The following is a 24457-nucleotide window of genomic DNA, read 5'->3' on the forward strand; positions in this document are numbered from 1 at the left end:
ATGTGAGTAAAATTGTGCATATAAATGCTAACGAACAACATGTGCTTAACTAATTTAATGGGCCGAATTTGATTGAAAACATAGACTTATTGTATAAATTGCATTTTGCAGGCCCATGAGCATGTAATGGATGAATCTACCTATTTGGGAAGGGTTTGCCATAAAGAGCAAGTCGGCTGAAGAAGTACGGATTGCAGCACAAGGGACCAGATGCAAGGATTCTATGTAATTAGTGAGGTGGTGGCTAGTGAATGGTGCCACCTATTAAACAATTTTGTTTTTATCTGATTGTGCAGCGGTTGTTATGCTGCTTGTCTAGTTTATTTTTGTACAATATTACTATTTTCTTAAGGGAGAAGGCTTTTTCCCTGCCAAGGGGGAGGGTTATAAGACACTTTTGGCCTTTACAAGAAATACATTATTCCGGATACAATTTATTTTTTATTTTAATATACATTGGTTTTCCATTTTCTTCTTCTTAAGAGACCTGAAAGCTCTGTATTTACTATCTTTGGTATGAGATTGTATCGTCTGCAAGCTCTTTGTGATCTCTGTATCATGAAGAGTGAGTAGACTAATCTTCAGAGGATAAACTATAACTGCGGGAAAATGTAAGCACCACATTTCGATGTGAGGGTATTTATCCTTTTAGCATCTATAAGTTGTGATGTATATAATGTTAATAGGCCATTAACATTGTATGTTATTGAGAGATCTGTTCGAGAGAAATGTATCTTACTTGGAACATTAACTTAGGGTGTTTAGTGATCGATTAGGCAGAGATGCTAATCTTGAGCTAGATATGCTATGAATAGAGTTAGAGATTATATGCACTATCCGATGTGCTACGTTATTTGGTTGAATGTTTAAGGTTGATAGAGATATGGCTTAGGCATAACATGAACTTCTTTGATTATAGACATATGGAAAGAATGCTTTTCGGATGCCTTGCTTCTGTGATTTAATAATACCCTTATTAGATGTGATGCTAGATTTGTTCCCTGATTGTGCAAAGTCTGTCATGTGCGTTTTACCAAAGTAGTATTTCGTTTATTCTGTTCTGTTCATACTGTTTTATTATACTCGGTTTTAGTTTTCACCATAAACTCTCATAATGTGGATCGATACTCTTTACTATATTATGATTGATGATGTTGCGTGATAGTTTTATAACTACATTGTGTTAAAATATATCGCATCACATGTCCCCATTGTCATTCCTTAGGTGCGCTCCTTACTTATGTTTGCTACATTGACACTATCGACTCCCAACCAAGTCATTACACACTCATTAGCTTGTATATGGTTCGTCCTCAAATCAACACAGAATACTAAGTACGCGGAGAGTTGTCCCTAATACCAACTGCAAATAGCTTGGTCTAATACAACAACAACAACAAAGCCTTAGTCCCGAAATGATTCGGGGTCGGCTAACATGAACCATCATATAAAACCGTGAAAATCAAGTCGTGTCAGCGACACAGATTCGCTCCCTCCACTCCGTCCTATCCACTACCATATTTTCCTCAACTCCCAATAAACTCATATCACTCTCGATCACCCTCCTCCAAGTTTGCTTAGGTCTTCCCCTACCCCTCACCACTACATCCCTTTGCCACTCTTCGGTTCTCCTAACCGGCGCATCAAGCGCTCTACGTCTCACATGGCCAAACCACCTTAGTCGGTTTTCTCTCATTTTATTCTCAATAGATGTGAAACTACTTTTGTCCTAATTATTTCACTACGCACCCGGTCCTTTCTCGTGTGACTACACATCCATCTCAACATACGCATCTCCGCCACCGACATCTTATGGATGTGGCAGTGTTTCACTGCCCAACACTCCGTACCATATAACAATGCTGGTCTAATTGCCGTCTGGTAGAATTTTCCCTTCAATCTATTAGGCATGCCGGGATCACAAAGGAAACTCGTAGCACTCTTCCACTTCGACCAACCAGCTTTAATCCTATGAGCAACATCTCCATCTACTTCTCCATCCGTTTGGATAATAGATCCTAAATACCGGAAGCAATCCGAGGCCTGAACAACTCTCCCATCCAGGATGATTGTCCCTGCCTCCCTACTCCTACGGCCACTAAACTTACACTCCAAATATTCTGTCTTACTTCGACTCAACTTAAAGCCTCTAGATTCTAGAGTTTGCCTCCATAGTTCCAACTTCATCTCCACTCCTTCTTTCGTCTCATCAACCAACACAATATCATTTGCAAACAGCATGCACCATGGTATACCATCTTGAAGTGAACTTGTTAGTTCATCCATAACGATGGCAAAAAGAAATGGGCTTAATGCGGAACCTTGATGCACTCCAATCGTAATAGGAAACTCTTCAGTCTTCCCAACACTAGTACGTACACTCGTGCATATTCCCTCATACATGTCCTTTATGATGTCAATATATTTCCGCGAAATGCCTTTCCTTATCAAGGCCCATCAAAGTACTTCCCTTGGTACCTTATCATATGCTTTCTCCAAGTCAATGAAAACCATATGCAAGTCTTTCTTCTTATTTCGATAGTGCTCCATTAATTGTCTCATTAGATGGATGGCTTCCATAGTTGATCTTCCCGGCATAAAGCCAAACTGGTTTTCCGAGATCTTCACCGTCCTCCTTAGCCTTTGTTCAATCACTCGCTCTCAAAGTTTCATAGTGTGACTCATTAATTTGATTCCCCGATAGTTGGCACAATCTTGGACATCGCCTTTGTTCTTATACAAAGGGATTAAGGTACTTTTCCTCCATTCTGATGGCATCTTATTGTTTCTCCAAATTTTGTTGAAGAACGTCGTCAACCATTCGATTCCTCTTTCTCCCAAACATCTTCAAATCTCAATAGGGATGCCATCAGGTCCTACTGCTTTCTTCAACTTCATCTTACTTAATGCCATTTTGACTTCACCCTTTTGAATTCTCCGCAGGCATTCATGATTTATCATATCGTGATGGATACTTATATCTCCAACATCTTGTTGGCGATCTCCATTAAATAAGTCATCAAAATAGGACCTCCATCGTTCCTTGATATCCTTATCTCCAACTAGGACTTTCTGGTCCACATCCTTCACACATTTAACTTTTCCGAGATCTCGCGTCTTCCTATCTCTCATCCGAGAAATTCTATATATGTCTCTTTCCCCTTCTTTCGTATCCAATCTTGTATATAGATCCCGATTCACCTTTGCTCTAGCATCTCGTATGACCTTCTTTACTTCCCTTTTAGCCTCTTTGTATTTTTCGTAGTTCTCGTCCACTCCTACATTTCCCCAATAGTTTATAGGATTCTCTCTTACTCTTTACTGCTGTCGTACTTCTTCTGTCCACCAAGATGTGTCCTTACCCGGTGGCATGCTACCTTTAGATTCCCCTAGAACTTCCTTCGCTACTTCCCTTATACTATGCTCCATCTTATTCCATATCGAATCTATATCTGAATCCATATTGCAAGTCCAAATATCTTTTTTGGTCATCTCATCCACAAATTTTTGTTGATTCTCCCCTTGCAATTTCCACCACTTAATCTTAGTCTCTACTTGAGGTGTTTGTTTTCTTATACATTTCCTACTTCGAAAATCTAGCACCACTACTCTATGTTGGGTTGTCGTACTCTCACCAGGGATCACCTTACAATCAATATAACTCTTTCTCCAAGCACTCCTTACTAAGAAGAAGTCAATTTGGCTCGTATTACCGCCACTCCGATAAGTCACTAAGTGGGATGTTCTCTTCATAAACCATGTGTTCATGATACTCAAGTCATAGGCTGATGCGAATTCCAAAATATCATTTCCTGCTTCATTCTTATCTCCAAAACCATACCCTCCATGAACACTCTCAAACCCATCTCGCCTAGAACCCACGTGTCCATTGAGATCACCCCTTAGTACCATTTTTTCATCCCTAGGAACCTGTTGCACCACTTCCTCTAAGTCATCCCAAAAAGCTTGTCTTATAGACACATCTAATCCTATTTGTGGCGCATATGCACTAATGACATTCACAACCTCATCCCCTATCACTAGCTTAACACTCATAATTCTATCGCTCTTCCTAGACACCGCTACTACCTCATCAATATACTCCCTATCAATAAGAATACCTACTCCATTTCTACCCTTATCCTTTCCTGAGTACCAAAGCTTATAACCCCAAGGAGCTATCTCTCTAGCCTTGGCTCCAACCCACTTGGTTTCTTGTAGGCATAATATATTTATTCTCCTCCTCTTCATAACATCTACAATTTCAGCTAATCTTCCTGTCAAAGAACCTATGTTCCATGTCCCAAAGCGTAACCTACTACCCTTACCCCTACCCCTACCATTACCGTGGACTAGCTTATTTACCCGCAACCCTTGCATATTTGACACCACCCCCGGGTCCTGGGGTGGCGCGCCGCTTCGGGGCGACGACCTAGCAACCCTTGCACATTTATCACTACACCCGGGTCTAGGAAGTGCAGCGCGTCGCTGAGTAGGGAACGCCCCAACGGCATTTATATTATGGTTCATGTCATAAGATGTGGCTAAGTTTTACGCTGGCCGCCACAAACCTACCGCAACCCTCCTCCTTTGTCCGGGCTTGGGACCGGCTGTAAAGGCCACCAAGTGACCCTCATAGGCGGAGTTAAATAGCTTGGTCTAATACCCTAAAATATTGTTCGTTTTGGTCCAAATCCAATTTATTGAGCCTTAAGAATTTTAAAACACATCTACATATATTAAAAATCCTAGTAAGTCTATCTTCATTTTTTATATGTGATTCAATTTATTCTTATCTCATCGTCATTTTGAAGGGTCACCCTTGCTAAGAACCTACCATGATATCATCCAGTCTGAACCGAATCGTTACAGGTTTTGTATGTTAAATTTAAATATATTTTCCCTCAATAACCATGAGACTCAAATTGTATCTTATCTCTAAGATTGTAAATGACACGAAGATTATTTATCCACAATGTAGATTCTCCTTATAAGAACGAAAAATTTGGAAAGAAAACTCTGTTGTCTCCATTTTTCTATCCTTTTATCTGTCTCCCATTCAATTTCTGACCCATGTCATAATTAATCAAAGTTAACCAAAGTTAAAATAGAATAATTATACCACGTATTAGAAAATGAACAAAAAACATACTCCCAAGAAAATAAAGACAACATATTTTATGCCGAAAGATCTCATTTATTTTTCCCAAGAAATAGGAATGTAGAAAAATATTTGCTCTGAAATAAGGTAATAACAAAAATTTCTCACCTAAGTCCTAACCCACGGACGCCCTTCTAGGGTTGTAAATAGATTGATCCGCTCATGAACAGTTTGATATTCGGTTCGATAAAAGTTCGATCATATTCTTCTCGACTTATAAATAAGTCAAGTTTGAGCATAACGAAACTTGATTCCATAACTCACGAGCAAACTCGGTTATAGGTTCATGAACAAACTCGAAAGCAAACTAAGTTATAGGTTAATGAACATAAACACGTTCAGGAATAAACTTGGTCCGATTAATTATTTTTTAATAATATTTCTATAAATATGAAAATGTAGAATAACGTAATTTTGTATAAACTTTAATTTTATATATTTGAAAACTATATAGTTTTGGGTTAAATTTCAAAATAAAAATAATTAATGAGTTAACTTTACTCATTAACAAAATTAACGAGCTGATCTATCGACGAACTACTCATACGAACAAAATATTAAACTCAAACTCGTCAATCTACACAGATAAAACCGAGTATGAACAGATCAAAGCTCGGCTCAGCTCGACCATACCCATTCGGGTCCCCATTTTCAATGCTACTTGCTTATCACATACTATTTTGAACAGTACCGTCCTTTTCCCAATTTTCGTACTACCTCATCATCTTCATCTCCAATTTTCCCTCTCTTTCTCTAATTTTCTCGGCAAATTCCTCATCAGAAAAAGAAAAGCAAAAAAAATCCGATATGCAGCAGTACAGAACAATTCAAATCCTACAAAAACCCCCAAATTCGCGGGTTTTCCAATTAAACCTAAACCGCCCGTCTCACCGGAACGCCCTCTCGCGAGAATTCTTCACCGAATTCCCCGACGCTCTTTCCTCTCTCGATCAGAATCCCGATGTTGGCGTCATCATCCTCAGTGGCGCCGGAGATCACTTCTGCTCCGGAATCGACCTCAAAACATTCAATTCCATCACCGAAAAGTCTCTCTCCGGCGACAGGGGCCGATCCAATGAGTTTCTCAGGAGAGACATCAAGTTCTTACAGGAAGCGATCACCGCGATCGAGCGGTGCCGGAAACCAGTGATAGCAAGCATCCGCGGGGCGTGTATTGGAGGAGGAATTGATATAGTGACTGCCTGTGACATTAGGTTTTGTACTCAGGACTCGTTTTTCTCTGTGAAGGAGGTCGATTTGGGGATCACGGCGGATCTAGGGACGCTGCAGAGGTTGCCGGCGATAGTCGGGTATGGTAAGGCAGTTGAATTGGCTTTGACGGGTCGGAGGTTCTCGGGTCAAGAGGCCATGGATTTGGGTCTGGTTTCTCGGGTTTTTGGGTCTAATGAAGCTTTGGATGAAGGTGTTAGGCTTGTTGCTGAGGGTAAGTTTCCAATTCCCAGTGCCTTTTACTATATTTCTCATTTTTTTGTGCTGATTTGTACAGGAAACTCTTCTTTCATTAGGGTTTCGGTTTCCATTACCATTTCCTAGTATCTTTTTGTAGAAATCGGAAATTCGTTTCTGTGCAACATAGAATTTATCTCGTAAATAGCAAATTTGATGTGACATTCTTACTTAAATTCATAGATATTGAACTCATGAGCTCTGTTAGTGTTTGGTTTAGTTTTGAACACACTATATAGGGGAGATTGGGTAAAAACTGAACTGAACTGAACTGAACCGACTCAATTTGGTTTCCCGGTTAGGTTATTTTAGTTTGTCGGTTCGGATTCAGTTGTAATTTTAGGTATAATTCGATTCGGTAAGGGAAAAAAATGTAAAAGAATCGAATTGAACTGAACCATATTACTCATATTATCCATTTATATGTACTTATATACACATTTGATTTTAGAAGTTAAATTTTTTGTTGTTGTTGTTGAGATAATGATCTAAAATATGTTTATTTTGAAAGTAGTTTAAATTTTCTTTGTGATCGAGGCAAACAAACTGAGGAAATCTATTGATTTCTATATGTTGTTTTCTTTTTCGCTTTAAAACAGAACTGAATCGCAATTATATCTATTTGTATGTGCTATTTCGTTCGGTCGATTATATTATGGTTTTTATATGTTATTTGGTTCGGTGGTGTTATTTATTGTGCACACCCGTAATACTATCTACATCGTGTTTGTTAAATTTTGACATTCTGTTGCACATAACATTTTGAAACTATAATCTTTTAGTTCAAATATGTCCCAAAATTACTTGGACGAATAATTAGGGGCGGCGATCATCGACGGATTAATCCGTCGGTAATTACTGACAAAATCTTTTGATAAGGGGTATGAGCTACTATTACTCTATCAACTATATGCTAGTTAAAATATTCCCCAACATTATTGGTACAAATTCTTAACCTAGAGAGTGGTGTAATGCTATTTCCTTCGTGCAGTGTCATTATCGACGATCATCGACGGATTAATCCGTCGGTAATTACTGACAAAATCTTTTGATAAGGGGTATGAGCTACTATTACTCTATCAACTATATGCTAGTTAAAATATTCCCCAACATTATTGGTACAAATTCTTAACCTAGAGAGTGGTGTAATGCTATTTCCTTCGTGCAGTGTCATTATCGACGGATCAAAATCCATCGATATTTACTGACAAAATCTCTCGAAAAGGATAAACGCGAGAGTAACATTGCCCTGTTTGTTTTTGGGTGCTGCATTGGTCGCCGGAAATCACACTCTATCCCGCTAGTTAATGAGAAATAAAACGTGTTTATCATTGAACTTCGTTTCAGTATATGCTTGTTACGAGTTAAAGAATATTGCTATTGTTGAACATGCCCAATGTGTTTGATATTTTAGTGTATTTGAAGTGATTTAGAGCAATGGTAATTGTTGTGGTTTGGCAGGAATAGCTACAAAGTCTCCCCTAGCAGTTACGGGGACGAAGGCGGTCCTGTTGAGAAGCCGGGACTTGAATGTAGAACAAGGATTGGATTATGTTGCAACTTGGAATTCTGCAATGCTTATATCTGATGATCTTAAGGAGGCCCTAAAAGCATACATCCAGAAAAGAAGCCCTGTCTTTTCCAAACTCTGATATTTGTTCGATTCCCGTTTTAGCCGATGGAATAAGCACCTTTCTTGTCGGGTTTTCAAACCCGAATAAATGTTAGGGAAATACATCATCAACCTTATGATAGATACCATAATTTTCTATCATGTTACTGAATGTTTATGAGAAGAGATGAACATTTTCATTGTATTTGGCAGAAGCTGAGCTGTAATAGGCGAACGTGTTCGGTACTGTAATCTGGTTTATAGCGCGGACAACGGAGCTTGTCGATTCTTCCTGGAAGTCGGAAGTGCTCACTGTATTTCGGCAGAAGCTGTAATAGGCGAACATGTTCGGTGTTGTACCGGGGTTTTGGTGCAGACAGAAGAGCTCGTCATTTCTTCCTGGGATGGGTCAGTTTCGATTGCCATCCGGATTTGTGATAATATAATGCACAAGTAAAGCAGAGATAATGAAATTTATGACTACATAAAGTCGAATTGTTGTTTATATCATTATGTTCAAAACTACTCTTGACTCTCAACATTAAGAGTGATTTTGTACCTCATCCTTATTTTTATTCGGATATACAATTCAATTCATAATCTCTAAAATCCATATTAACCCTAAATAATAATATAATTTTGGTTTAATACATAATTACGCACTTAAACTTATTAATTACTCCGCTGCCCTTTTTTCTTATCTTTCTTTAAAGATCCGAAGTTAACCAGAGCTACATGGAGGAGGGAGAAGGAAGACTGGCTTCCTTTTCCTCCTCTCATCTGTGTTTCTATCTCCATATTTCTAGTGTTTTTCCTTTAGTTAGTATTTTCTTTTAAGTTGAAATCTATACTTCTCATCAGGTTTTTTTTTGTCTGATTTGCATTTGTCAGTTATAACTCTTTTATTTACACTTTTTTCGGATTTAATAAGAGTGGAAACGTATTATCTTATATCCAGATTCACAGATCTACAGGGTTGTACCAGTAGAAAGGACTCTGATCCGATTGACTTTCATAAAAGTCAAAATTACTGACGTAGCGCATTGACTTCGCATTGACCGGTCACAATTATCGGCTGGACACTTTAGTGGGAGGTCATCAAAAGATTGTACACTTTTGTGTGCAAAATTAAAGGATGTACACCAAAATGTGAAATAGGACAAAGGTCCATATGTGTAATTTACCTCTAATTGACTTTAAAGTTTTAATTTGGAGAGCCAAACGGGTGTAATGTCATATGATTACTATTAAAAACACATACAGAAATTGCAAATTATTTATAAACATAATTTTAACCATTGAAATCTGAATACTATAATTGAAATACATTTTGGATTGGAGGCCCTCTAAATCGGAGGCCCTAGACGTTCGCCTAGGCCGACTTCCTTTGGAACCAACGATGCCTGTCATACACTTAAACTTACCAAATTTCAACTTTCAAGATTCTTATTTGCGGATTTCAAAGATGATATGACATTTCAATGCCAAAGGTCTACTTAAACACATCTCATGCCACGTCATAAATAAGAGTGTCAAAGCTCCAAATTTAAAAAAAAAATTATAATACATTATAATTTCCTTCGAATATAACTTCAGAGTGAAAACGGAAAAAACAGTGACAAGTTTAGATGTATAATTAAATATAAAGCATATAATTTTAATCTAATAAAGAACTTGTTAGTTTCAATTGCATATTTATTGTTTGCTGTCAAAATTAGGTGTTTATTATTCCTTATTAGTGATACCTGGTAGAAATTATCTGATTTTCTTTTCGACATAACTATAAACATCCACATTGTTACTCTACCTAATATCACACAATTTATCATAATACACATGGATCAATGAGACACCCCTTCCCTCAATCGTCGAAGCTATCTAGACCAGTCAAATGAGACATGTTTGTCATGCACATTCCTACCCTCCTCTCCGATGTCAGGATTCACAATACCACAAGTGCAGTCGTTACAACCGTTTCTGGTTGACAACAGACTCTCACCACTGACTAACACATGGACCTCTACTCTCATTTAAGGTGCACGATTTGATTCCTCTATAAAAAAATAAGGACATAATACACTAAAATGTACTAAATTCATTCATTTTGTTCATTTAAGTTTTACACACTATTCACTAGCTTTTTTACCTTGAAGCGAGGTCGCCCGACCCCTCTTTAGTGCCGATTTGTTTTACCTATTGTTTGATGTTGGAAAAAGATGCTTGTCCAAAAAACATGGATTCTCTACTTTTGTAAAATGTTACTTTTCAGGTGTAAAAAGCAAATGAGAAGTCAGTAACCAAACACCTAAAACTCTCAATTTTGAAGTGAAAATGTAAACAAGAGCATGAAAAAAAGCAGTCAAACACCCCCTTAATTATTTTTCTGTCTTATTTCAGGCGCTCGAATGTACTATCAAGCTTAGCTGAAATTGTAACACCCTTATCAATACCATACAGATATTCTCCGTTTTGGCCCAAATCCAACACCTTAGACCTCACGGTTTAAAAACACGTCTGCGCGTATTGAATTCCCATATTACTAATAAGCAGCAGTCACTTTGTCTATTTCTAATGTGAAATTCAATTCATTTTTACCCATTAGTATCTCTTAGACCGCTCCTTGCTCAGACTATCTACCCAACGGAACGGGAACGTTACACAAATAGTATCACATCACTATTATTTGAAAAGTAAAAAAGGTACAAATATATTTGACACCAAGTTGGATTGACTATACGAATATATGTTACTTTTTTCCTTCATCAATCATTTAAAAAGAAATATGATAATAATAATAATTTAGTAAGACATTGCATAAACTTTTGGTAACATGAATGGATATATAAAGGATTGGTTGATACAGAGAAATGCAGAGAATCACCATTAAAACCAAAGAAATGCAGTACAGCTTGCATATCACCTATGCTGTCGTCTATGATAAGTACATGTCATTTTTATACAGATTATATAATGTCCAACAAAAACTACAGTAGGACCAGAAATTTCGTTTCCATTTTGATGTTGTTAACTAGGGATGTAAATGGGATGAGGATTATCCGTCGGGGAAGGGTAATTCTCGCCCCGTTTTATTATGGGGCGGGGACGGGGACTAATATGTGCCCCGTTAGCGTGGACGGGACGGAAATGGAAAAGGGTATCCCCGTCCCGTGGGGATCCCCGAACCCAGCCCGTATTGTTTTCCACGGAGATTCCCCGTTTAGTCAGAGAACGGGGATGGAAACTCCAATCCCAGCTCCGCCCTGCCCCGTTTACATCCCTATTATTAGCAGTCATTTTTATAGTGTCAAACTAAAATTAAAATGAACGTTAATGATTTTAAAATTAAAAATTTTAAAGATTTGATAATATTTTAAGCAATTTTAATTTTTAATCTTTTTAATTTTGAGGTTATACGAGAGTTGTTTGATGAGTAAAGAGAAAGTCAATTTTTTAGGGAGAGAAAACTCCGAAAATGATGATTTTGAAAAATAAAAAATTTGTTTGCATAGTAAATATGGTACTAAACAACTTTAATTCTTGGAATTTTCAATTTTGAGGTCGTTAACAATCATTTTTATAGTGTCCAACTAAACGATCTTCATTTTTAGCAAAACGAAAACCCTAATCCCCGTTTGGACAAAAATCTTTTCTTCAAATACCAGTTTGACAAAAAGTAAAAGCAAATGGGTATTATTTAGACTTTACCCTATAATATTTACATAATACATTTTTATATCAATATTTTTTTTTTTTTTTTGCTTTAACCATTCGCAGCTCCCTCAACTTAGAGGACAACCTATTAACCCCTTAACGCTTCGTATCCTTTTATATATCTATATGGCATTAGTTCCATCAACTCACCTTATACATTCTATTAGATCTTTCAGCGCACCAAATGTAACACTACGTGCTTTGTAGGTTTAAATCAACTTATATGTCTGTTTCAAAGCAATGAAAGAAAGGGTTTAAATCAGGATACAGAATGTGTATGGGAATGGGAATGGATGCAGAAAACATCTTGGAAGGTGTACCCAATGGCATGTAGACACATAAGAGGCACTAAATGTTACATTTGTTGAGTTAAGTGGGCTAATAGGTTGACAACCCCTAAGTCGAGCGGGTAAAGTTAAAAAGAAAAAGACAAGTTGAGTGGGTTGCGAAGGTATTAAGCCTTTTTTTTATTGAAGGGTTAATTTCAAAAAAAAAATCCCGTGGTTTCATATTTTTTGCAGGTTGATACATGTGGTTGGTAAAATTTCCATTTTTCCAAATTTGATCGATAACGACCTCAAAATGAAAATTTTCAAGAATTAAAGTTGTTTATTATCATATTTACTGTGAAACCACATTTTTTATTTTTCAAAATCATCAATTTTGGAGTTTTCTCTTACTAAATATTAATTTTTTCTCTCATAAAAAAACAATACCTAAATGACATCAAACCTAAAAAGTTGAAGAATTAAAGTTGCTTATAACATCATTTAATTCTTGAAAATTTTCATTTTAAGGTCGTTATCGGCCAAATTCGAAAAAAAAAAAATTCAACCACAGGTACCGATCTACAAAAAAAAAAGTGAAACCACAAGATTTTATTTGAAATTAACTCTTTATTCAATTATAGCATAACGACAAATTTAAGATTCACTGACAGGATATGTTTAGAGTGCTTTCTGGTGAATTATGGATGTTCAAGCAATGTTTATTGGGTGAACAGTTATAAAATTCAAGAGTGTTCCGGCCCCTTATCTGCCAAATTAAGATTGAATGTTAATTGTGTTTAACAATTGGTAAAAAAAAAAAAAAAACTACAGACATGCGTATGACAATTCGTTTAACCACGTAGGTTGTTTTTACCCATAATTTATAATGCATTTAATATCCTTAATTACAAACATAACTAAGACAACTTAATGAAATATGATGATAGTGTTGGGTTTTTTCATAGCACTTAAATCTAATTGTAGCTCATCTTTCTACTATTAACCTATCAGAAAGTAATAAAAACATAAGAACACGTTGTAAATAGTTGATTCGCGCATGAAAACCTTTAATAAACCTCAAAATTCAAGAGAAATTTAGAAAAACGAAATCTATTTTATTGAACATCAAAAGCTAACTTTACAGCCGAAATTGTTCCTTAAATAGCAAAAAAAAAACCCTAAAACTGAATGATAAACAAAATAGGAAAAGACTGAAAAAGAAAAATTACACAAAAACCCCAAAAACAATAATTTGCAATTTTGGAGGCGCCGAAAAAGCACGGACATCATAGGGAAGAAGTGAGTGTTTTTCATTGGTTAGTTTCTATCTAAAATATAGTCTGAAAACGTAAAAAAACAAAAAAAAAACGAAACTCAAAATTTGGTAAAAACTACAGAACCACCACAATATTAAACTTTATCAAATTGTTTCATAAATTTACAAACCAATTCTTCAACCGCATCAAATATCCTGTGATAAAATCTCATGTGAGAGTGTATTTTGTAGCCCTTCAATATTTCTCGGATGTGGTGATAATTCTCTACCACAAACAAAAAAAAATTCTACCATGCATTTTATGGTCAAAGCACGAATATATTCATAAAAAAGGACTAGTCATCCATGCTCTTTTGTTTGCACAATAGTGACCATTCAACATGTTAACATTCTTGAATCATAACATATATTTTTATACATAATAATAATATAATATAACATGATTATGATACCAACATGATTATATATAATATAAATAATATATACACAGTTATGAAACGAACAAGACGGCCTCGGATATCACCCTTTTCTAGTTCGGATTGGCGTAGACCATATCATAACATAGATTTTTATATAAAATATAAATAAAATTTGCGGTTATGAAACGAATAAAACGCCCCAGTTGTCACTCTTTTGTAGATCGAGTTGATATAAACCACATCATAACATATATTGCTGCATAGAATACAGATTTTTTTTAGTCTAACTATTTGGTATCCTAAACCAGCTGTCTAGATTATAATCCAAATTCAAATCGAGTCGGTCTCTTTCGGGAGGCAAAGCTCTCCATCTATGTTGTCTGGATACGGTATCCGATACGGACATGAACATGGGAAACGTCTTTTCTATAAAACATAGGACACAGAAACGTGGGAAAAATGTGGAAATATTAAAAATATTGGAGCACATTTATAAATATTATTTTTATATTTGAATTTTTGTAATATAACTAAATAAATACATAAAGATCGACGTAATAAGAAACATGATACACAGGCATGTTAAAGTTTCCATGCTTCATAGCTCTCCACTAAGTATTTTAATCACAAATGTATTTTCATCTCTAGGATTTGATCCCTGATTGGATGGTTAAGCTGATCAAGTACCTTAACCACCTACACCACGTTCTTAGTGATTATATAGAAGATAGATAATTTAACACAATTATGATACCAACAAGACAACTAGAATTGTCATCCTTATGCAGATCGGATTGGTATAGACCACATCATAACATATATTGTTATATAGAATATAAATAATATACATGGTTACAAAAACGAACAAAACGGCCCCGATTGTCACCCTTTTATAGGTTGGATTGAAATAGACCATAGCATAACATATATTGCTATATATAATATAGATAATATAACATGATTATGATAGTAACAAAACGATCCAGATTGTCACCCTTTTATAGATCAGATTAGTATAGACCACATCATAACATATATTGTTAAATAGAATATAAATAATATACATAGTTATAAAACGAACAAGACAGCCTCGACTGTCACCGTTTTGTAGCTCAAATGATATAGACCATATCATAACGTATATTAATATAGAGTATAGATATTGATATGGTATTAAATCATTTGAGCTTTTATTAAGAAGGTCTATTATGATCTGAAGACCTCAGATGGGCTTTGACCCATTCAAGATAAAGGTAATGGTCAATCTCAACTGAAGCTTGACCAAAGTCAAAGCTTCGGGCATCCTAGTATTGGCGAAGGTGGTCTTCAGAAGAGTGTTTGGAGACACGTGGATCAATCAACATGTTGGACTCCAAACACACGCTCCTCATTTTCATAAATATGTTGGTACGTAAAGATAGGGTCCAATGACCTATCATAAGCTGCACACGTGTCCAAGATACAATTCTAATCATCTATAAATAATAAAAGTATCACAAGATTCCAGGTATCTGATTTCTTAATTATTTGACTTCATTCATTTAGTTTTGATATTCGTTGTAATATTATTGACTTTAGCATCGGAGAGAGTTCGCCAGACTCCAGCCCCTTTTCTGACGGTTATTGTGATTTCAGGTGATTGGAACTCTAATCAATGATCAATCATTCTGAAATACGGTAATAGATACTATAACACAATGGCTCGGATTGTCAAACTTTCATAGGTCAGATTGGCATAGTAACCTATATTATTGTATAGATTATAAATAATATACACAGTTACGAAGCGAACAAGAAGGCCCTAATTGTCACACTTTTATAGGTCGATTGAATAAACCACAATATAAATAACATAACACGATTACGAAACGAACAAGATAGACTAAACTATCACTGTAACATCATGTCTCAATACTACGTAGATATTATCCGCTTTAACCCAAATTCAACATCTTGGACCGCACGACTTTAAAACACGTCTACATGTATTGGATTCTCATCTTACTAATAAACCTCAGTCACTCTCTCTCCATTTCCGATATGGGATTCAGTTCATTCCTACCACATCACCATCCCTTAAGACCGTTTCTTGATTAGGTCTTCTACCTCAGCGCTACACACTCCGGACCGGGTCGTAGCAGTCACCCTTCCATCATGTATTTGTACAATCTAGGAAGAGATTTGGTATCTAAGATTTTACATTATCTTGTGAAAGGAGCAAGAGAGGAAGAGATGGGCTAAAGTACTATTAGAAACATCAATGTCTCACCTCACTTCACCTCTCTTTTCACTTTCTACTTTTTATACAATATTTCAGCTTTTTTTAATTTTGATGTTGTCTATTTCCCATCATCCAAATTAAAATTGACTTATTTTTTTAGAATATGTTATTGATAAATATTCCCCTTTTTAATTATTGGACATACTTTTTTAACTAAAAAAAGAGCACGTTTTATTTTCTTTTTGCTTTAATCAATTGTTCAACTGCCACCAATTGGGATGTATATATCTTGATGACTAGGAATGTACTCAGCTTGGAAATTCAAACCCTTTCAATATCTATTCTCTTATTCAAGAAAAAATAAGGTTCATGTGAGTAAATATGTGATTTCTTCTAGTATCTGATACGGATTACTATCGAAGTAGATGGTTTTAATCTTAAACCAATAAAGAGTTTCTTCTTTAGCTAAATTAGAACGAGTTAATTTCAAAACTTCACGGACTAAATCTGTAGGAATGATAAATCTCCATTGTTAAAGGTGTAAAAACCTTAACAAAACTTCAAGATGAAGATAATAGTTTTTTTATTGATAAAAGTTAAGTGATTACAAAGAAAGAGATTAATTTATAACATCTCAAAACCTAAATGGCAAATTATAGCATATAATTAAGTATATAAACTTAAAGGGTAACTTAGGGTTTGAGCTAAAGGGTTAACGGCAAAACAGTGAATAGTACAAGATCGACGGGTATGTTAGACTTATCTCCTTACTGAGCAAGTAAGTCATGTCCCCTTGGTGAGCACGTTAATCTTGTCTCCTTGGTGAGCAAGTAATCAAGTGTTCACCGAAGACCAAACAAGACCAAAGTCATCTCAGATCGAACCCGAAAGGTGCCTTCCAGGAAGACCAAAACAACCACACTGAAGAGTAGCTGAAGCTAAGCATGTGATGTTACCACCTCTCTGTTTGGGTCTGGCTTTACCGAAGAGATGTCCTCATCAGTATCTTTCTGGGTGATCTGAAAAGGAGAAACATCTGATCAAAGAATGGCTAGAGTTCGGCGAACCCGCTTTGATACTTAATTAGTAAAGATTGAAAGAGAGTTGAAGGCAATAAGAATAATAGTGACTGTGAGATTACATACCTCTTTAGGGTACTCGGCTTATCTATATATAGTAGTTTCAGGGGTTGTTATTGTAGTTTTGGAGAATATGTGGCATAGTGACTCCTCAGACATGTGTCATCATCTGCTTGGTCATTAGGTCCTCAAACCGTTATGACATCAGACGACGTACCCTATCATATGACAGACGCCCTACGTAACTGCTTCATATGATACAAGGGCTCTCCTTTATTCATTGTACTGATTCTTGACTGAATGGTGGATATTGATCTATGTGGCCTTATCATATGATAGATGTCATTTGTGTAACCGCCTCACATGATCCAAGGGCTATGCTCCCTTTATCATACTAATTCTGGAACGAACATATGTGGACGGATGGTATTATAAACATCTTCAGAAGATATTCCTTAATTTGGATCGCACGGTCCCTATGAGCGATCCGGATCGTAAGGAGGTATCGATACACGTGTCAATGATGCTTTCTAGAAATATTACTTCTAACGTCATAAATATGACAATTGAAAGTCTAAAGTTAACATATCCGGCCGATTTTAGGTATTATTAACGGATTTTTTTTATGAAACTCGTATGTTTTACTCTATATGCGTGTTATATTATCACTCATCGGCAATAGATTAAAGATACGTATATGCATTCGACATTATGTGGACCACATTTTATCTGCATTCTTATTATTTGTTTTATACGCGTTGGACAAAAAAAATATATTAAGAAATCTTAAAACTTTATCTAGCTAAATATAAAATTTTTGCTTTTTCAATCGATTGATATGTAATTGGTGCCGAACAAGTGAACAAAATATTTATATATTTTTTAACGAAATATTTTTATTTTTCTAATGATGTTTAAAAATGGTCGAGCTTCCCAACATTATGCTCTCAATTGTAATTTGTACCATTTATCAACATTATGAATAAACTAGATTTCTTAACGATAGAGTTATTTTTGTACATTATTTGTTTTAAAAAACAATGTGATTTCAATCATTTTCAGTTAATTTCAGTTTTTAGAATTTTTTATTTTTTGCATGTTTAATATTTAATTTCTAAATCATGTCTTTAATTAGGTTTAGATGGCAATCAATTAATTAATGATAAATATTTAATCCTTTTAATAAATTGAAGTTGTTAATAAAAATTTATTTTTGAATTTAAGTTTGAAATTTATTTGAAATTATGGGTGAGGATTATGAATTCTACTTGATTGCTTAATTCAAACTCAAAGAATTTGAGATATTTTTGCACATTTTTCATTGAGAAAATTTTGAGGAAAATTGCTCATGTGTCGCCCACTCAACCAGGCAACGTGTCGTGTTGAGCCAGACTGACCAAAGGCATTGCGAAAATCTCCGACAACATGATGTGCTCACTTGTCCAGCATGTTGTGCCTTATAGATCCTCTCGCAACACGTTCCAATTTCATCAAGACGACGTGTTGAAGTTTAGGCTGCCAACCTTGAGCAATCAAGCTCCAACACGTCACGTTTCATATGCATTACCGCGTGTAGGCTCAATTTTCAAGAAATTTTAATTGTATTTTATTTACCATTTTTCTCTAATCTAATTGTGTCTAAATCACATTACACTTAATCCAAATTACAGTTTAGACCTTACTAGGGCTAATACTTTTGAAAATTGTAGGGTTGACAACCCTACAAGTACTTACCGATCTTTCGTTTCTGAGTTTAGGTTCGACCTTTCTCTACCGGGGCGAAATGTTTTGCGCTAGAAAGGGGTTAACAGGATTAGAATTAGACCAGTATAATTGCTTCCATAAAACCTAAGTTCGAAATTAGAACACACAAATTGAATCAATCTTATTGCAATTCATTTCATTCACACTTATTGGATAAGGCAATCTAAAAATCTGTCATATTGGAATAGTAGCAAGAGTAGTTTAAATTAGAAACAAAAATCAACTTAATTGTAAGGCTAAATAAAAAAAAAAGCCTATTAGGACGATATTTACTCATCGATAATTTTATGGATGTGACACTCAGTCTTTACTGGATTAATACTTGATACAATGGAGTACATATGTCCTTAATTATAACTGTAGACTTTTAAGTACTTGCTCGAAACTTAACACCTCTCATAACCAATAACGAACACATATTTAGTATTCAAGCACAAGCACGATGCGACCCCATCGCATTGAGTTAGTATATGAAATGTGATATTTTGAATTATTAATTTAATTTAAGGTAAATTACATCCATGTCACTGAACTTTACCCATTTTAATATTGTGGTCACTGAATTTTAATTCTTAATGGTATGAACTTTACACTTTTTAATACTGGTGGTCACTCAACTTTAACTAACTCCTCAAAATAACCGTTAACGACCTCAAAATAGAAATATTCAATAATTAAAGTTGTTCAGAACGATATTTACCATAAAATCACATTTTTTTATTTTCCAAAATCACATTTTTTAGAACTTTCTCTCTCTAAAAATTCATCATCTCCTAAGCAAACAACACCTAAATGACCTCAAAACGAAAAATTTTCAAGAATTAAAGTTTATTAGAATATCATTAACTCTTCGATTTTTTATTTTTGAGACCGTCAACGGTCATTTTAAGGCATTGAGTGGCCACCGGTTCTAAAAAGTGTAAAGTTCAGTAGTCGTACTGTTAGTACCCACAATGTTAAAATAGGTAAATACAATGGTCATGAGTGTAATATACCCATTTAATTTACATAAATATTAGGTTTAATATAAATATGTCTTGAATTATTAACTTTAATTTACATATTCCTTAAAAAGAAACTTTAATTTACATAAATATTAGGTTTAATTTAAATAAATAAAAAAAAAACTAATTTTGACATGTAGAAATTGCGGCTGGAATTTGCGTTCACATGAATGAAAGTGAAGTTTTACTATGTGAGATTTGATTTGGTCAACAAAAATTGTCGACAACCGAGTACCAAAGACATCTTTATCCATTGCATTTTAATAAAGAAAAGTTCATTTCCTTATCTTCAATTATTTTCTAAACTTTTTTTATTATTTATCCGCTATGATGATATCAGTATTGGTATGCACGTGTTCTCATCTTAGGCTGTAATAACATTCAGATCAATGAGAGTCGTTGGATTAGACTAAATAGGAATATCGGTCATTCTCATATACGTGGACTAATGTGGGAGACATTTGAATTCGGCTCGGATTAGAATCTGCTAATCCTGTTGAGAAATCAGATATGATGCAAACTACCTAAAATACATTCATAATATAGTTGTCTTCTGAGGAATCGAGGAAGAACATTGAACTGGTGGATTTACGTGCAATGCCCCCATCATCTGTTGCTCGGACATTACTTGATCTCTTAGTGAAATAATAAGTTCGAATGAGAAATATCTAATTGCCTCATTCGGGTGTGGTCACAGGCTTCTCAGCTTCATTAATCAAGTGGTCGGTGATATCTTCTCTCATTCGCAATCCGTGCACTTCTCTCATGGTTCCTCAACATGATTCAGGACATACCCAACTAAACTCATACTTGACACCCTATCACAAACTCGTTAGGCGAATGATATAAGTATGTTGTGTCTCATCTATACTCCACAGTAACTTTGGGTCTAAGGATTCAATTGTGAGCATTACATGAGAACCAACTATGACATTGTTATTGTGTGGTGGTCTCATAGCGAACCGATCTAATCCTTACTATTTTATAAGAAGCCCTTATGCCTTTGACTGACATCTAATGTACATGAGCGGTGAAACACCATCAACAACCAAAACACATACTAGTCTTTTGTTCATTATCGTTCACACGATAATAATAGACTATGAATATTTAGATTAGTATCGTATTGTCTTACAGTTTCACTTGTCCGGGTCCTCAACCTGTCAAACACGAGCAGATCACTAATCTTAGACACTCTATTAGGTTAATTCGCACAAGTAAACTAACAGAACAGATTATTGACTTACAATTAAGGGTAATCTCAATATTATAACGTGTATACCATACTGTTTCCCCCATAATTATGTTGGAACTAATTGATGAGGGATAAATGTGGAAAGGTGCCAAGCAGAGAAAGAGCCCGGAAGTAAAGCTTGAAAAGAGCAAACCACGTGAAGTTAGAGCAGAGTGACCAAAGCGTTAATGATATAGAAAGTTAAGGAGGAGATGGTAAAAAAACCCATGATCAGTCATGTAAAGGGATAAACGTCCGCAAAAACATGAGACATGATGAGCATCAGTCGTGGGCAGTTAGATATCGCATTAGGGGTCAGACAAATCCGACAACTAGGGAACTCATTGCACGAAGGAGCTAACCGAGAAATGTGGGTAGTGGAAGCAAGTCGTGGGGCGTGGCAGTTACTAGCTCCAGCAGGGGAAGTATTTAAAGGAAGAAAAAGAAGGAAAAGAGATCCAACTCAAATCAATTCAACAAATGAAATCAGAATCAAATTCAATCCTAATGGAATTCAAACAATTCTCAAATTACGAACTTTAGCTATTCTACAGCCTTAGTTTATTCATTTTGATCAACTTTCAACTTGTAAGTTCTAGCTCTAGTCTTCCAATTATGTCAACAATCAATCTTATTCAATTCAATGCAAGCAACTTCAACTTCAATTCTTTCTTTTGGCATGATTTCAGTGTAGTCATAATATCAGTCTTCTAAATTCCGCTACGAACTCTAGGCCCTTTTATGACCTTTAAGTTTTTTACACTTTCGTTTTGATTAGAAGTTAGATCCAATTTACAGTTTTTTTTTTGTAGCTTTAGATAAAGCTACTGGCACGCTCGCACACCAACCACTAAAGGCGCTAAACACATACACCAACACGGGTAGCCATTATCATCCCCATACAAGTGGGCAAGTTGAGGTTTCCAATCAGGAACTAAAAACCATACTTGAGAAAACGGTTAAATTCATCATGTGCCATTGAAACTCAATGATGTATTATGGACCTATATATATATGAAACCTCTATTGGTACATCAATGTATCATCTTGTGTTCAGGAAAACTTGTCACTTACCTATAGAATTGGAACACAAATCAGTTTGGGCTTTGAAATTCCTAAATTTTGATATTTCTTTTACAAGTGAGAAACGAGTGTTACAATGGAATGAGCTCGATGAATTCTTGTCTATCGGCTAATGATTTTTAACCTTAGAACTAATAGATATTCCACGCTTCAGGCGTGTTTGAGAACCATCATCAAGTTTTTCTTTAGGAATCTCAATACAAATCGGCAATTAACTGCAGGTATATGCGATTTTGTAACTCGTTTTTGGATTAATAAGTGCACTTGACAACTTATTTGCTAAATTTTGAAGATGAATTATATTCTGAAATTTTTCTTCAAAATGTTTTATTTTAGGATCCATGTGAAGAAGTGATGAAGCTTTACACATTATTTTATTTTCCACATTTTTATTTCTTACTCTAATTTAAAAAATGTGGATTCATAATGTAACGACCTGGGCCAGAGAGGGTGGTGACGGGGTAGAAAGCCTGAGCAAGGAGCGGCCCTAAGGGATGGTGATGGGGGCAGGAATGAACTGAATCCCACATCGGAAATGAAGAGGGAGTGATTAGGGCTTATTAGTAAGATGTGAATCCAATACATGCAGACGCGTTTTAAAGCCGTGAGGCCCAATGTGTTGGAATTGGGCCAAAGCGGACAATATCTACATGGTATTGGATCAGTGGTGAGTAATTTGGAGTGTAAACAAAGGATCCAAGGTTCGAACCCCCATGGCAGCAGCGTTTTTAAACAATTGGTATCAGAGCCGGCTCTCCACGTACGATGTGTGGTTCGGGGACGAACCAGGCGGAAGCTGGTGGGCCTGTAACGACCCGGACCAGAGAGGGTGGTGCCGGGATAGAAGGCGTGAGCAAGGAGCGGCCCTAAGGGATGGTGATGGGGACAGGAATGAACTGAATCCCACATCGGAAATGGAGAGGGAGTGATTGGGGCTTATTAGTAAGATGTGAATCCAATACATGCAGACGCGTTTTAAAGCCGTGAGGCCTAATGTGTTGGAATTGGGTCAGAGCGGACAATATCTACATGGTATTGGATCAGGGTGTTACACATAAAAATGACAGTTTGCAAATCGTGTAGTAAACATATATTCGATTAGTGGCTCACGATATGTAATTATTGAGGGAGATTCATAACCAACATAAATTTTTAAACTCCTTTAAGGATCCATCTTAGTACGATGTGGTTGAGCAATATGAACATAAATTGCATAACCAAGGTCATGAAGTCATTCCTAGATGAAGTCGATTCGGGATGGAGTGCATTTTCCACCGTTGTGCCAAAAATAGTTTCAAACACTATCTATTATTGCTCTATCACGATCTATGATATTGAAGATGTAGATTCAAGCTCCTCTAATCTATTTTCTAGATTGTATATTTTTTAATTACTTATGTCGGATTTACTATGTTTTTCTGAATGAAACAATTAATTTTCTTTCTAAAAGAATATCCATTAAATAGTATCTAAATAATAATATTTCATAATAAGTATGAATATATGCTAAAAATATTGGGTCAAATACATGAATATCATAATTAAGTACAAAATACAACTAAGTTATATCACCAAACTTAATTTTTAATATGTCATTATTTTCTATATATTATGATTTTACACCATAATTTAACAATTCTAGACTCCAATTCATAAATCATAAACGCTAGAAAATATATTCTAGACTACTAATTTATAAATTCTAATCCTTAAAATATATTAAATCTACTGATTTTACTAGTTTGACATAATTTAAAATCATTGCTTGATATAATTGTAGATAGTTTTTTAAATGGAAAATTACACAGAAATTCATATTTCAAAAACTATTTACAACTATGTCAAGTCATAATTTTGGATTATGTCAAACTAGTAAAATCGGTACTTTTAATATATTTTAAGGATTAGAATTTATAAATTAGAAGTCTACAATATATTTTATAGGGTTTATGATTTATAAATTGGAGTCTATAATTTTTAAATTGTGGTGTAAAATCATAATATATAGAGAATAATGACGTATTAAGAGCATCTCCAATAGCCTCTTAAGTTGGCTCTTAAGTTAAAATTTGAGGGAGAATGAAAATTCATCTCCAACAGCCTCTTAGTGGCTCCTCAAATTACTAAGAGCATCTCCATCCTCTCTATTAATAGGGA

At 35.3% G+C, this 24457-nt stretch overlaps 1 protein-coding gene across 1 annotated transcript; it reads left to right on the plus strand.

Moving 5' to 3' along the window:
• Positions 1-5835: 5835 nt before the first annotated feature.
• Positions 5836-8842, plus strand: LOC136230377 (delta(3,5)-Delta(2,4)-dienoyl-CoA isomerase, peroxisomal-like). Its single transcript, XM_066019433.1, has 2 exons — positions 5836-6605; positions 8090-8842. Exons 1-2 carry the CDS (start codon positions 5969-5971, stop codon positions 8278-8280), a joined length of 828 nt encoding a protein of 275 aa, XP_065875505.1. The 5' UTR covers positions 5836-5968; the 3' UTR covers positions 8281-8842.
• The last annotated feature ends 15615 nt before the right edge of the window (positions 8843-24457 follow it).

Source organism: Euphorbia lathyris, chromosome 5 (assembly GCF_963576675.1).
Source record: "Euphorbia lathyris chromosome 5, ddEupLath1.1, whole genome shotgun sequence".
Taxonomy (NCBI): domain Eukaryota; kingdom Viridiplantae; phylum Streptophyta; class Magnoliopsida; order Malpighiales; family Euphorbiaceae; genus Euphorbia; species Euphorbia lathyris.